The 14,638-nt window shown below is 35.9% G+C and overlaps 1 protein-coding gene across 1 annotated transcript in view; it reads left to right on the forward strand.

Annotated features, from left to right (window-relative positions):
* The window catches only part of LOC137661529 (cadherin-10), a 77,906-nt gene extending 66,041 nt beyond the window's left edge, over nucleotides 1-11,865 (forward strand). The window contains exons 9-11 of the mRNA XM_068397105.1: nucleotides 8,183-8,291; nucleotides 10,251-10,502; nucleotides 11,372-11,865. Coding sequence (XP_068253206.1) covers nucleotides 8,183-8,291; nucleotides 10,251-10,502; nucleotides 11,372-11,865 — 855 coding nt within the window. The remainder of the gene's footprint in view (nucleotides 1-8,182; nucleotides 8,292-10,250; nucleotides 10,503-11,371) is intronic.
* Nucleotides 11,866-14,638: the final 2,773 nt, after the last annotated feature.

Genomic DNA, 14,638 nt, shown 5'->3' on the forward strand with positions numbered 1-14,638 from the left:
CAAAGTAGCTCTGTAGGTGAGGCTTATAGTGAAATATCAATATATTACATCAGTGTGTGAATAACCACTTTTCTTTACCTAACCCTGTACTACTGTTAAATCCTGACTAAATATGTCCAAGAAACATGGTCATAATTAGTTTTGCCACTATCTTCACAAAGTAAAATGTTATATGTAACTACTAAAAAGTTTGATCTATATATTCAATAACTCTCAAATAGCAAATTTCAGATATATTTCAATCCATGCTGATGGTGATTACAGACATCTAAACCTGTCTTTTTTTTTTTTTTGCGATTGTTAGACTTATCTTTTATTATCACACCAAAAACATTTGAAAAGAAAATACAAAACATACATTTTTTGAACTGGTAACATAATATTTTGTTTTGCCTCTTAGAGGCTACAGAATGTTTACCTCAATTTAAGTGAAATGACTGCACTGCTTAATATCTAGTTTGTAACAGGCAGCTTCTTATTAGAACTATTAAAAAAACTGTCTACCTATTACAGCACAGCATGTCCCAGAACACAGTTAGCCCATAATAAATCCTTTAAAATGGTAGCAGTACTACTTCAGTGCAATCATTTTAGCACCTTTGAATAGAACGTGGGAGAAATGCCAGCTTGTTTGCATCCTACAGGTATGGCATTCAGGTTGTATTACAAAATTCACATTCAGGTTGCCATTCTTCTTTCTAAAGTAACATCAGCTGGAAATTAGAACAGAGAATTTAAGGCCCAAATTTATAATGCATAAAATATCTAAAGCTACTGAGCAAGGACATTTGTCTGCTACAAGAGTTATAAGATAATTCAAGCTGGTATATAAATAGAAATCACTGGCTAAACATCTAGAATTTTTGACTGTTACAGTGTCTTCTATAAAGGCTAAAATAATATTTTAATAGTTTTCAGTATGACATATTAAGAATTGGAAAAGTAAAGCACTGAATTTTCCTCTTCCAGTTTGACAAAAAAAGTCCTGGGTAAAAAATCAAATCTAAATGCATTAATCCACAAATCTTACTCTGTTTGAGGTTTTATAATCTGTTCTGTCCAGGTTACTAACTATAGAGGGTACAGGAAATGCTTAATAGAACATATTTTCATGTAAACATATTTTGAGGAACTCTATTTTTCTGAGCTATCTAAAATATTGAGGTCAGTATAGTTTAAAAGTAAGTATAAAAGTTATTTCTGCATTACATTGGTTTTCTGTTTACATTCAGAAAAGGCTGTCAGTTAAAATGTTGAAAAAATACACACTAATCATTTATGACTAATAAATGAGAAGCTAAATAAGTGTATGTATCCATAAATGTTTATTTAAATTGTTAATGGAGCTCAGTAGTGTCTCCTTTATCAGACAAAAAGTGCCAAGTTTACCAAAAGAGCCACAAATATAAACTTTTTTTAAAAAAAATCTGAGTTGCAAAAGAAAACAATTCACAGGAAGAGAAAAAAATGCAATGCAGGATAACATGAATAATCTATTTGAATGTAATTATATTCTTCTTGCTTACCGGTAGATCGTAAATAAGGCTTGTTATTTTGGAACTCAGTCTGTCCTGAGAGATTGAATCTAATCAATCCGTACTGAATATGGTTCTCTAAGTTTGATTCCTCCCACATTTGTGTTATTTTTCTTTCACAGAATCACAGAATGTTAGGGATTGGAAGGGACCTCGAAAGATCATCTAGTCCAATCCCCCTGCCGGAGCAGGATTACCTAGGCCATGTCACACAGGAACACGTCCAGGCGGGTTTTAAATGTCTCCAGAGAACGAGACTCCACAACCTCTCTGGGCAGCCTGTTCCAGTGTTCAGTTACCCTCACTGTAAAGAAGTTTTTCCTCATATTTATGTGGAACCTCCTGTGTTCCAGCTTGCACCCATTGCCCCTTGTCCTGTCAAGGGATGTCACTGAGAAGAGCCTGGCTCCATCCTCATGACACTTGCCCTTTATATATTTAGAAACATTAATGAGATCACCCCTCACTTTCCTCTTCTCCAAGCTAAAGAGATCCAACATTTCCTTTCAGGTTTTCATAATTACAAATGTAAATCTTCCATTAGATCACTGAAACTATTAAGATACTTCATCAGTCACAAGTTCTGTGGTATTCATTTAAATATTTCCCATCTCCTACTGACACACATTTTAATGAATATTATAGTTTTCCAGTCTCTTTATTTTCCCTTAGAATTTCCATTTACTTAATTTATATAGAAGTATATATGAAATAGACATATATACACTTACATATATAGACACACACACTATGTATAATATATATTGGGAGAGGAGTGTGTATATATATATATACACACATACATGTATATGCATATATATAGCAAAAGAGAGGGACAGTACTTTTTATGAAATGTGATTTTTGTTGTCTGAGTGACTCAAAGGGCCAGTGATTGTTTTCCTGCTTGCTGTTATTGCTGATGTCAGATCGTACCATGACCTTCCAAACAATGGGAATACCCTGTTCCAGAAAGCTCAAGCTACGAACAAGCAGCACCTGTGGCAGAATGCCATTTTGATGGTTGCTGTTCTTTCAACCCCCAAAAAAATGAAGACAATCTTGGTGTGATGGCATAAAGGAGACACAGGCATTCATGTGAACTATACAAGGCTGACTCAGTAGGAGTTGAGGGGACGAAAGGAGTGAAATGCTTGGACTGCTGCAGCCCTGTACGCAAAGAAGTTCAGCTGTCCTTCACCCCCAGGTGAGAAGTGCCAGGAGTTGGGCATCTGGGCAGATGGATTCCCAGTGGTTTTGTCAGCTCCCAGCTGCCGCACTTCTGGCAGCTCAGCAGCCAGCCTCCAAAGATTCTCTAATGTAGAAGACAGGAATCACTGTAGAAAGAAGTCAGTTGTACTTTAGAGAGATTTTACATGGAAGCTGAGTGTGTTTTTCTACATGTTCACTTTCCCTATGGTAATGATCAGAAGAGGGGCCTTCTTCTCCCTATGTAAATGACCTGACAAAAGAAAAGAAAGCATGAATTGACCTTGGACATCAGCCAGGTGCCCACCCTGACCCTCCCTCCTCAACAGGGCAGGGGGAGAAAATAAGATGAAAAAGAAAATGGGTTGAGATAAAGACAGGGAGATTGCTTACCAATTACCATCACTGGCAAAACAGGCTCAACTTGAGGAAAATTAATTTAATTTATTGCCCATTAAAAATAGGGTAGGATGGTGAGAAACAAAACCAAAAGAACTAAAGCACTTTCCCTTCATCTCCCCTTCCCAGGTACACCTTCATCCTTTCACTCCTGACTCTTCTACCTCCTCCTCTCTGCCACTCCTTCCTCCTCACACTTTTCCCTGCTCCAGTGTGGGTATTCCCCACAGGCTGCAGTCCCAGATAAAGCTGCTCCAGCCTGGGGCCTTCCCACGGGCTGCAGGGAAACACCCGCCCCACCGGGGTCTCTCTCGGGGCCGCAGGGGCATCTCTGCCGGGGCGCCCGGAGCCCCCCCTCCTCTCCTCCTGCTCTCCCCTCGGGGCTCGCAGGGCTGTTTCTCACCCCGTTCCCCTCAGCCCTGGCTGCCGGGCAGCGTTTTGCCCTTTCTGACACAGGCTTTCCCCGAGGCGCCCGCCCGGGGCTGAGGGGCTCAGCTGTGCCCTGCGCTGGGGCCGCTGGAGCCGGCTGGAAGCGGCTGTGTCCGGCGCAGGGCAGCCCCGGCCGCTCCTCACGGGGGCCGCACCGGCAGCCCCACAATGCTGCTGCTGCTGCCAGTGCCTGGGCATCTGTTCCTGACACAAGTATATTGTGATGTTTAAATGGGAAACTGCCTAGTTTTCTTTTATTTCCCTTTGGCCATTCACTATCTTCTCCTACTCTGGTCATTGTAATACATATATACATGTGTGTCTGGGTGGTTATATATATAAAATTTAAAAATATTGAGTAACAAACATATACCAAATCACATCGACCTTGCATTAACAGACCTATACCTTCATGGGTGCCCAGTGGTGTTCTGGTCCTTTCAAAGATCATGTCCTTTCTCTGAAAGACTACCTGCATGAGCCGGAGGTAGGAAGCAGGCTCCCTGCAGCTTTCAAAGCCCCAAAAGTGATGGAGAAAGTTGTATTTCTGTCTGTTGGGGTCTCCAAGCATGCTTGTTACAATCTCACTGTTATTAGCCTTCATTTTACCAAATCCATACATGCCCACTCTCTTTTTACATATCCCAATGTCATACAAATCAGTCTAGCTCATCATGGATTCTCTTTCAATGACATTTTAAAATATGAATGATTTATTCTTTTTTTTTCTTTTTCTGATATCTTAATTCAGCATAGATTATATAAACACACTAGGTTTCTTAAACAAGTGCTCCTCTTCTTATCAACTCATTTTACCCATATAAAAATTTTGTCAGGGATATTTTTCCCACCATAACCTTGCTTAAACATGGCTTTTGGTACCTTCATATTTCCAGCAATTTCCTTATGAATATAAGAAAGACACCAGGTGTCTTTCTAATCATTATTTCTTTTATTGAGAAAAAAATAACTAAAATATTATATCTATTGAAAAACTAAATTCCTAGCAGTTTCATTTTCTAGCTTTCAATATTCCCTCCTTTTTTTAGCTTTTTAATAAAACTTTCTTAGATCCTTTAATCCTGAAGTGTTATTTTATCTTTGTTTTTGGCATTGCCTGCATTTCTTTTGTCATACCACAATTTGCGGTTAATTTCCTTGAATATTTTTTTCTCTTCCTTTTCCATCTCTTGTGATTTATTCTTACTTTAGTTCCTTCAGTATATTTCCATAGATCTTATATCTTCCAGTGTTTTCAGTAGTATCAGAATTTTCTTCTTGCCATACTTTTTTCAAAAACTCTCAAAGTTTTACTTTGTTTTACTCTGGCAAGAGAAATTTTTTGTAATGCAAGTCAGTACAGGGTTTTGAAATAATTGTGAAGTGTGGAAGATAATATAGTGTATCAGTTTTAGGAAACTTTTTCTCTCACATGTTGCAATTGCTTGGACTACAGAGCAAAAGGAAGAGTCGAACACAAAGAATTGTCCGATACAAATACCATGGGATGGAAAGTTCTGACTCCAACCCAAGTCTTGTTTAGACAAGTCTTGGAGAAGAGGCAGAACCATTAGAGTCCAACTGGCTAGTCTGAAAAAGTTGTGGAAGCAAAATTCCCTGTGTCACGCTGGGATCCTCAGTATCTCCTCACCTTCATTTTTATCACAACCAGTGAAATAGAGAAGAGTGGAGGAAACAAGTACAACAAAACTATTTTGTTAAAAAAAAAAGAATGCAACTGAGAGGGATTTCAGACATCAACCTACTCTCAAACAGAAGTTGTGATAACTCTTTTTGCTCAAGTCAACAATCAGGAAGTCAAATGTGTTCTATTTAGGACATCCAAACCTATGATGCTGCTATAATTATCTGCAAGAGAAATGGTGTAGGCAAGCAATGAAATCAGCAAAACAATCTATATCATTGACTATGGCCTACATCTGTACTTTCATTGCTTCCCAGCAATGCAGAGGGCCTCTGTTTTCCCTCTTGTTCATTTGTATGTTGTGTCCATGCATTGTCTGAAGCTTGCTTCACGTACTGGCCTTGAAAGAGCACAAGGGATCATGCAGTGCTTCAAAAAGTTTTCAAGAAGATGCTGCTCCCTCCAAAGACCAAAGGCCAACTCTAAATAAACTTCATCCACACTGAGCTCCCAATCTGGTGAATAGCGTGTTCCTTGTGATGACATACAGGAGGAATTTGAGTGCACCAGTGATACTGCAAGGAGAACTTTCCAGGCTCACACAGGAGATGATGAGTACTTGTTCTGTTGGAATGTGTACATGGCCTCATTTGAAAAGGAGCTAGTAATGCATTTCCAGTGTGAATTTTCAGTAATATCCTCATTTGCAAAAAAAAATTATAAATATTGTAAAAGTTTAGGTTCTAATTGAGAATAGCAAGGCAAATAATGTTTTTGTTTGTGATGTAGTTTACAATTTAATTTACAGGTGCTGTAAATGTGACAATGTGTCTAACCACAAGATCATCCTTAAAACTTTGCTTTTTTAATAAATGTATCAGCAAGTAACTTGAGACTGAATAATATTTTGTCAGCCAAATGTTTGCCAGCATTCTTGAATTATCCTTACATTTTAATATCTGAATGATACTTGCAACAAAAAAACACAAGCAAGTTTTTTTCAATCCCTAATGTAAGCAAATTAGCTGAACATTCTTGCAAAATGTTTCATAAGGTTAAACATGATTAGTATTTGAACAGAGAAGTTCCCAGAGAACTTTAATTGCTACAACAAATGATGGATGAGGGGAATTAATAGGAGATCTTTTCTTGACATCTGTTGTTCTGCTAAGGTACACTGGTTGGCAGTGCTGTAGTAGGTGAATAATGCCTGTAAACTGTAAAAGATTTTAGGCTATAAAAAATTCTACATATTCCTTTTAAACTATCAGTATGGAAACTCAGAAGTGGAGGAGCTGATTTTCATCAGCTTAACACCAGCAACTGGCTGCATTCATGATCTCCAGTTGTGAAGTAAAATGGACTAGTGTTTTCTTGACTTAATTTTGAAAAAAGTCTAAAGATTTATTTGCTAATTACTCACTAAATAATTAAAAGGTTCATTCTTTAAAAACAAATAATATTCTATGCTTGTATTATCTCTTTTGTTCATCTAGTAAGTTATTGGAGGTTTATGCAAGAAAACAAATTTAGAGAAAGACAAAACTCCAGTTGAGAAAGCAAGCAAGCTGGTGTATTAAAAGAAATCCAATCCTTGCCTCATGAAGAAATTTGTTACTGTATTTTGGATGGACAAGAGAGAAGTTGGGAGTTAATCATGCATTTGTTAAGGCAAACAGGAGTACATTGCAATTGTTGATGTTAAAGATGATCAGTCCTGACAAAAGCTGTGATATGAAGAGAAATGACTGTATTTGGAAGAACTGGAAGAGGAAAAACAAACAGGATTTAACAAGTATGCCACAGGGAAGGAGTAGTGTCAAAAATTAGATGTAATTCCGTGCTTGAAAAAACACTGCAATTTAAAATGATGGATCAGAATGAAGAATAAAAATTACCTAGGCTAAAGATTAACCTATTTTTGAAGTTAAATTTAAAAACATAACTGAGCATTCATGCATGCATGCACAAAAATTCAGCCATAAGTACAGTTTTTATTGTTATGGTATAAAAAAAAAAAAATTCTGAAATAAATCTATAAATACATAAAAAATTGTATTTTGTTTGGGAAATTATATTTTGCCACCCTTAGGTATAGAAAATTCAGTGAAAAAAAGCCACACATTCATTTACCTGACAGATAACAAATGTTGACAAAGGGCTTGCCATTACTTCTCCCAGAAATACCCAGACTTTTTTCTAAGTATTGTAGAAAGCACTCAATCCAAGTATTGCACTGACCTGATGCAGCTTACTCTGAGAATTGTGACACCAGATTCTGATCCTGCTTTCAGGTGGTGCGTCTGTAGAGTACGCTGCAATGATTTACAAGAGTTGAAATATATACATAATCTAACTGGCATTTTTCATCTCAAGAATCTTATGGGTGTATTTTGCTATACTAATAAATAGAAAAATTTTGTTTTAGAAACAAATGTTTTTATTTTGAAATTTAATTTGAAACTTTAACTTCCCTATCAGACACTTCTATTTGATAAAATACCATTTTTATCACAAAAATATAAAATATCCTCTGAATTCCTGTCTTAGGTGTTGATTTGAATTTAAAATGATGGATCAGAGATGAAGAATAAAAACAACCTAGGCTACAGATAAAACTATTTTTGGCAAGTTCTGTCCTCTATGTAGTTACAAAAATATATATATATGTATTTAACAAAAGAAATAGAGAGGGACTAAGGTAAAAGCTGGCCGTTTTATATGTGTACATGTACCACCACATGAAACGTGTATGGATGCTCTTGTTTGAAAAACTTACATGATATGCTTGTTTAACATTTGTTTAGTTAATACAGTTTACAGATTAAGTATTTGTCTATATGTGTGTAGTTTGAATATGAAGTTGTCTTAACACTTCTAGTCTTCTTAAAGTAATCAGACAACTGTATCTAAAACCTAGGTGTATTTGGGATTTTTGTTGTTTTTTTGCTTGCTTTTTTTCCTGCAGCTTATTCAAACCATAAGTGCAATAGACAAAGATGACCCTCTTGGTGGACAAAAATTTTTCTTCAGTTTAGCTGCTGTTAACCCCAACTTCACTGTTCAGGATAATGAAGGTAAAATTCATGCCTATTACAGGGAAGGAGTTTTAACTTTACTGTTTGGCATACATTCCTGAAATATATTTGCTTTTGATGTCTATCGATATCTAGAGAAGCCGTTAAGGCTGCTGCTAGCAAGAATAATAATTTTACCTGTATGTATGTGGTTTAGGACTTGTACATTTTTGTCTGTGTAAAAGGGAGACAAAAATTAGCATGACAAAAATGTGATAAAACAAATTATAAAGGAAATCAGTAAAAGTGTTGGTTTGGGGTGAGGAGCCAGATGAAATACTTGACTGAAGGAGAAAAAAAAGGTTTCAAAAATTACTTCAGCTGACAAGTTCGGATTTTTCACTTTAGCTTTCTTGTTTTGATTCCCCTGGTCTTCTGTTTTGCTTCTTTCTGACCATTAATGAAATTAATGGCCCTGAGCCCATAGCCACTTTGGCTTTTCTTTTGCTCTTTTGTCAGTCTTTATCAGAGAAAATTTTCAGAAGATTCTGTTGGGGAAGGGGTACTATGCACCCATTTGGGCCTTCATTATCAGTATAACTAACTGCGAGGGCTCTAGATTACAGAAGAAATTATAAATGAGGGGAGACATCAGTCTTCAAACGTGTTAAAGGCATAAAGGCAACGGGAATAATCCTCTTTTCCTGATGACGATTTCAGGAAGTAATATGCTGCAAACAGCAGAAAAAAAATCTAACAGTAGGGAAAGTGAAGAATTTAAATCAATTTTTTTGGATACATTATAAAATCCCCAGCAGCAGAGGTGTTTAAAGATCCGTCAGACATACAGTTTTTGATGTTGAGTGAAAACAAATAGCATACAAATATTCAAAACTAATGAAGGCATGCAATAAAGGAAAACTTTGTTTCACATCATAGAGGCTATGAAAAAATATAGAATTTAATATTTTAAACAAAGATTATATCCTGGTGACTAGGTCCTGAGTGTATAGATTTAGAGACCTTGCTATTTCTTTTCTATCTGTAATTATTTTCTTTCTTTTTGCACATGGATTATTTTAACTCAGCCTGAAGTTGGCTGGCAAGATAGCTAATCACTTACCTCAAGAGATCCACAAGTATGATGAAAATTAAGTTTTCCTTCTAATGGAGACTGAATCTGTATTTTCTCTCTTTTGGGCAAAAAAGTTTGCAACCCTTGTGTTGGCTCACACTCTAGTGTTGTGACCCTAACAATAGAATAAAGAGTGTCTCCCTGCTATTCATTCCTTCCCTTCCTTTCCTTCCCTTCGTTTCCTTCCTTCTGGCCACTCAGTGAACAGCTTTTGATGCTGAAGTATACTGCATACAACTAAGATTTGTCTGCTACAAATGCAGTTTAGTAAATTCACTTCTCAAAACTGTGTGGGAATACCCACTGCCTTTCACATTTTCTGAATTCCTAAGAAAATTTTTACCCCCAAAAAATCTACTCCATGTACTAAGGTACATAACTCATTGTTCTACAGTATGTTGAAAATGTTTTGGTGTGAAAAATTTCATACTGTGATTACAGATAGCATTCCTGTGGGTGTTGTCACAGAAGATCCATAGAAAGAATATTTCAGAACAGAGTGCTTGTTGAACAGCAGGAAGTGGAAGGTTATTTTTCCTCAGTTGACCACTTCATTTCAAGGCTTCAGCCCTGAACTGGAACTGTGTCACACACCACATGCATTAATCTGTAAAACATTTAAAGCTTTAAGAAATCCTTTTTTCAAATCACACTCAAAGGTGGTGCAGAGGCACAGAGGAGAAGACCAGATGTACATGAAAAGTTATAAATAGCTTTCTGATCAAGTGGGAATATCATTAGAAAGAGAGATATCACAGCACACTGTGATATCAGGAACAGTTCCAAAATGCTACCGGTGATGTAAAATATGATGGTTTGCCTGTACTATATATGATACATTTTATATTCATATACTCTACAACAGTATATTTTAATCAATCTAGATAACACTGCCAGAATTTTGACAAGAAGGAATGGCTTTAGTCGACATGAAATAAGTACTTACCTTCTGCCCGTGGTGATATCGGACAATGACTACCCTATCCAGAGCAGCACTGGCACGCTGACCATTCGAGTGTGTGCCTGCGACAGTCGGGGGAACATGCAGTCCTGCAGTGCTGAGGCCTTACTCCTCCCTGCTGGGCTCAGCACAGGGGCACTGGTTGCCATTCTCCTCTGCATCATTATCCTGCTAGGTAAGAAAAAGAAATTCATCTTTCCCCCCATGAACAAATGCTCAGGCCTGACTCATTTTACAAAACTAGGCAGGTTGGTAAAATTAATGATCATGGATTTTGCAAGAAGAATTTAACTGCAACTTAAAACAAAAAGAAAAAAAGAAGGCAAAACCCGTTTGTCTGGGAATTGAACGTTGTAAATAAGAATTCAAGTCCCAGACTGTTAAAACTATCAGTATGCAAACAGAAGCTCATTTTTGTTCTTTTGTTAAGTTGTCCAAAAACAAAGATCAGAGAGGAGAGCATAATCAAAAATCACTTTCATGTCTTTAATTTTAAATTTTTTTGAGGTAATATCTATTTTTTATTTAAATAACTAACTAAAGTCAACATGCAGTATATATTTCACACAGAATATGCCAGTAAATAATATTTTTACTATATTAAAGCATCGTCTATCCAGAGGTTTCTGTGCTGTAATTAAAACAACATAAATTTTGTAAAACCTCCATTTTGCATTTTTCAGAATATCACTTAATGACCTGTAATTCACCTCAAAACTAGTTTTTAAGAGTATACTTTGAGCTTAAAAAAGGGAAAAGATCTTGATAATAGACCTGACTATTTTAAAACTCATTAAAGTTACAGAAGGAGCATGTAGACAAGCTTGTGCTTCTGTAAAGCGAAGCACACTGTGTATGCAAAACAGCACATTTTGATATAGACCTAACTGTGCTATTGTAATACAGATAGAGATGTTTATCCATTTATCAGACAGAAATGAATTGCTGAAATGTAGCAGAAATAAAGCTGTTGTGCCTGGTGGATTTGCTACTAAGAAATTGTTAAATAGAGATCTTTAACCATTCTTTGTTTCTCTCTCTAAGTTATAGTGGTGCTGTTTGCTGCTCTGAAGAGGCAACGAAAGAAGGAGCCTTTGATCCTCTCTAAAGAGGACATCAGAGACAACATTGTGAGTTACAACGATGAAGGTGGTGGAGAGGAAGATACCCAAGCCTTTGATATTGGCACACTGAGGAATCCTGCAGCTATTGAAGATAAGAAGCTTCGACGAGACATTATCCCTGAAACATTATTTGTAGCACGGAGGACTCCTTCAGCACCAGATAACACAGATGTCCGAGATTTCATTAACCAAAGGCTAAAAGAGCATGATACTGATCCTTCTGCACCACCGTATGACTCGCTTGCAACCTATGCCTATGAAGGAAACGATTCAATAGCTGAATCCTTGAGCTCCTTAGAGTCGGGTACTACTGAAGGAGATCAAAACTATGATTACCTCCGAGAATGGGGCCCTCGGTTTAATAAGCTAGCTGAAATGTACGGTGGAGGAGAAAGTGACAAAGACACTTCTTAACCTACAGTAGGCTACATTTTTGTTTCCTTTGAGCAAAAGTAATTTTACAGACACCTCCTGCACTCCATAGTATTTAACATTCAGGAAAATTTTCCTGCCACTCAGCACAATGGTTTCCTTTTAAAATATGTTTTAAATTTGTCCATTAATGTCATTCATTCTTTCTAGTAGAATGCCACTTGGAATATATACAGCATTTTATTTAATCACCTTCCAAGAGCCAAAGCTATGGAAATTCAGTGTTGTCCATTTTAGTAAGTAAAATAAACAATATCTTACCTTCAGAAATTGAACAGGGTGATAATCCCTTAAGCAACCTCATGTACAAGCCGCTTTTGTTAGGTACATGTCCTATCTTTGCAAGTGCAGCTTTTAAGATGGCAAAGAAGAAAAAATCCGGTATGTCCTGTTCTGTACATTAAAATTAAAACAAAATGTACACTTGGTGTTAATAAGTGTAATATGCAGCTGGTTTAAAAAAAAAAGTTTGTGCATCTTCATTTCATCAAATTCTATCTTCCAATGTTTTATATTTATATTTTTGTATTTATTTTTAAGAAATAAACCAGTTTTTACAACCATGTTGATGCTTGCCTGCCTGTTATGGCCATCAGTTCCAGGCTTGAAGAGAACATGAAATTTCTCTGATGATAGCACAGCCAACTTCTAGTACTTCTATGCTGCAGTATTCTCCATACATTAAAACACAGTCTGAAGTGCTTGTGCTTACAGGGAGAGGATCAAGTTATACACCTGTTTGCTTGCTTAAAAGTGCTACTTCCTACAGCTGTCATGTTTGAGAGAAATTTTGTTTTAGTTTTGAGATGAACTAATGATATTCTATTCTAGAAAGATGAACTACTATTTTGTCTCAACTTGAATTACCTTATGCTAAAAACATGCTGGCACAGCAAATCCATCCAAACACAAATAATTAGTTTCAAAAACTGAATGTGTTTGTTCTATAGTTCTCCATTTTGAATCATAATTGCATTATCAGAGGTGAACTATAACTGAAATGGATAAAGTGTAAAAAGTTGTTTACACAACCGTTTTTAAGCACCATCCTTTTCCGAAGACAAATCGTTTGATGACAAATCACTGTGTGTTGTATTGCAACCATCTGAGGGTAACCTAATCTCCTTTAAAGCCATGAGGCTGAAGGCTGACAAAGTGTCAGTAAAACTAACACACGCCACAGCCAATTTACTGAGGTTTCTGATAGCTTGGAAAAGTCTAGTAAAAAGAAACCTGAGCAACAAGTCAACTGCAAGAGAAATCATACTTTAGCTATCATAAAACAAAGTAGGTATCCCAAGACATTTTAAGATGTCTCTTCTTTTCTTTCAATCTTTAGATTACACAAATCTATTTAGTAAACAAGCACTGCGATTTTGAAACATTGCTGAGATGAAATAATTTCAGAGCAAAAGCAAGATATCATAGGGCCTGTATTTACTTATTAATTGTGGAACAAACACATCTGAAGAATAATCCCTCCTGTGTCTCTCTTAGCTTCTTACTGGCATAAAATCAACAGATATTGAAAATATATTAGTCCTTCAAAAAGTTCAATTCTTCATTCTTATTTGATCAGATATTTCTTCTCCTTAATGAGCGATTAAACCCAATGAAGCTGAAAGCTGAATACTATGCCATTATGCAAGCTATTTTGGTGCAATAGACACCAAACTTTTATTGACTTGATATCAAGTTAAACTATTTGATCTATTAAGAAACTGTGAAGAGTATGGATTTTTCTTCATTTCACTCAATAATACTTTCATTAAGTAAGGAATTTTTATATTCCTTAATAGAAAATAATTCTGAAAATATTAAGCATCTTAGATAATCAGCATTACAAAGCTTTAGAGAAGTCTTACAAGCCATACAAGGAGTTGATGTTCTTTATGATTATCTAGTGAAAGGGATGTAATTTTCCTTTCTTCCTAATCTCCATTTGTCCTTCAATGACATGTAATATGAAGAAAGAAAAAAAAAAATAATTCATTAAATACATAAATAGCCAAAAGGCACTCTTCCAATACCATTTTCTGTCTGCAGCAACATTAAGATCAGTGATACCTTACATAGTTAACTGACTATGTATTAGGACAGAAGATAAAATAAGCTGTAATACAGCTGGTTTTTACCTCTTTGTTAAAAACATGATTTTGGTTAAACAGGTCCAGCCAACACTTTTACATATAACTCGGTGAGAATCTCTGGTTTGTTTCCAGAAAGAAAAAAACTAACACGCACAGCTCTCACTTCTTAAACATAACAGCAAATGTCAAATAAGACTGTATTATTTTGATTTGCATTACAGTACTTATTTCTGAACAATAACTATGTGGAAATATTTGTCTATCACTACATTTAAGGAAGTAATTTTATAATTGTTCAGCAGAATCTGAACCTAATGTTTAAAATTTAATCCTGTATGCATTATTAAATAAAATAGTAGTTTTCATTGTGGAAGTATATAACAATATATAAACATACTACTAAAATTATTATGTAAATAGTATAAATGAAAATTTGTTTTACCACTTGCCATATCCTTGGATTTTTATTTCCCAGTGTATTTTAGGAAAAGGAGAAAAAATCTATTTCAACACTATAGATGTTACTGTGCAAATAACTTTTCACTGTACAAATATACACCATTTTACTGTACAAATACCCCAGCATAGTGAAAGTGAGCATAGGAACATGCAGTAACCTGTGCAGACAAACCATAGAAAAGCATTCAGGAAGTTATAATTCATTG

This window comes from Nyctibius grandis, chromosome 3 (genome assembly GCF_013368605.1).
Source record: "Nyctibius grandis isolate bNycGra1 chromosome 3, bNycGra1.pri, whole genome shotgun sequence".
Lineage (NCBI taxonomy): Eukaryota > Metazoa > Chordata > Aves > Nyctibiiformes > Nyctibiidae > Nyctibius > Nyctibius grandis.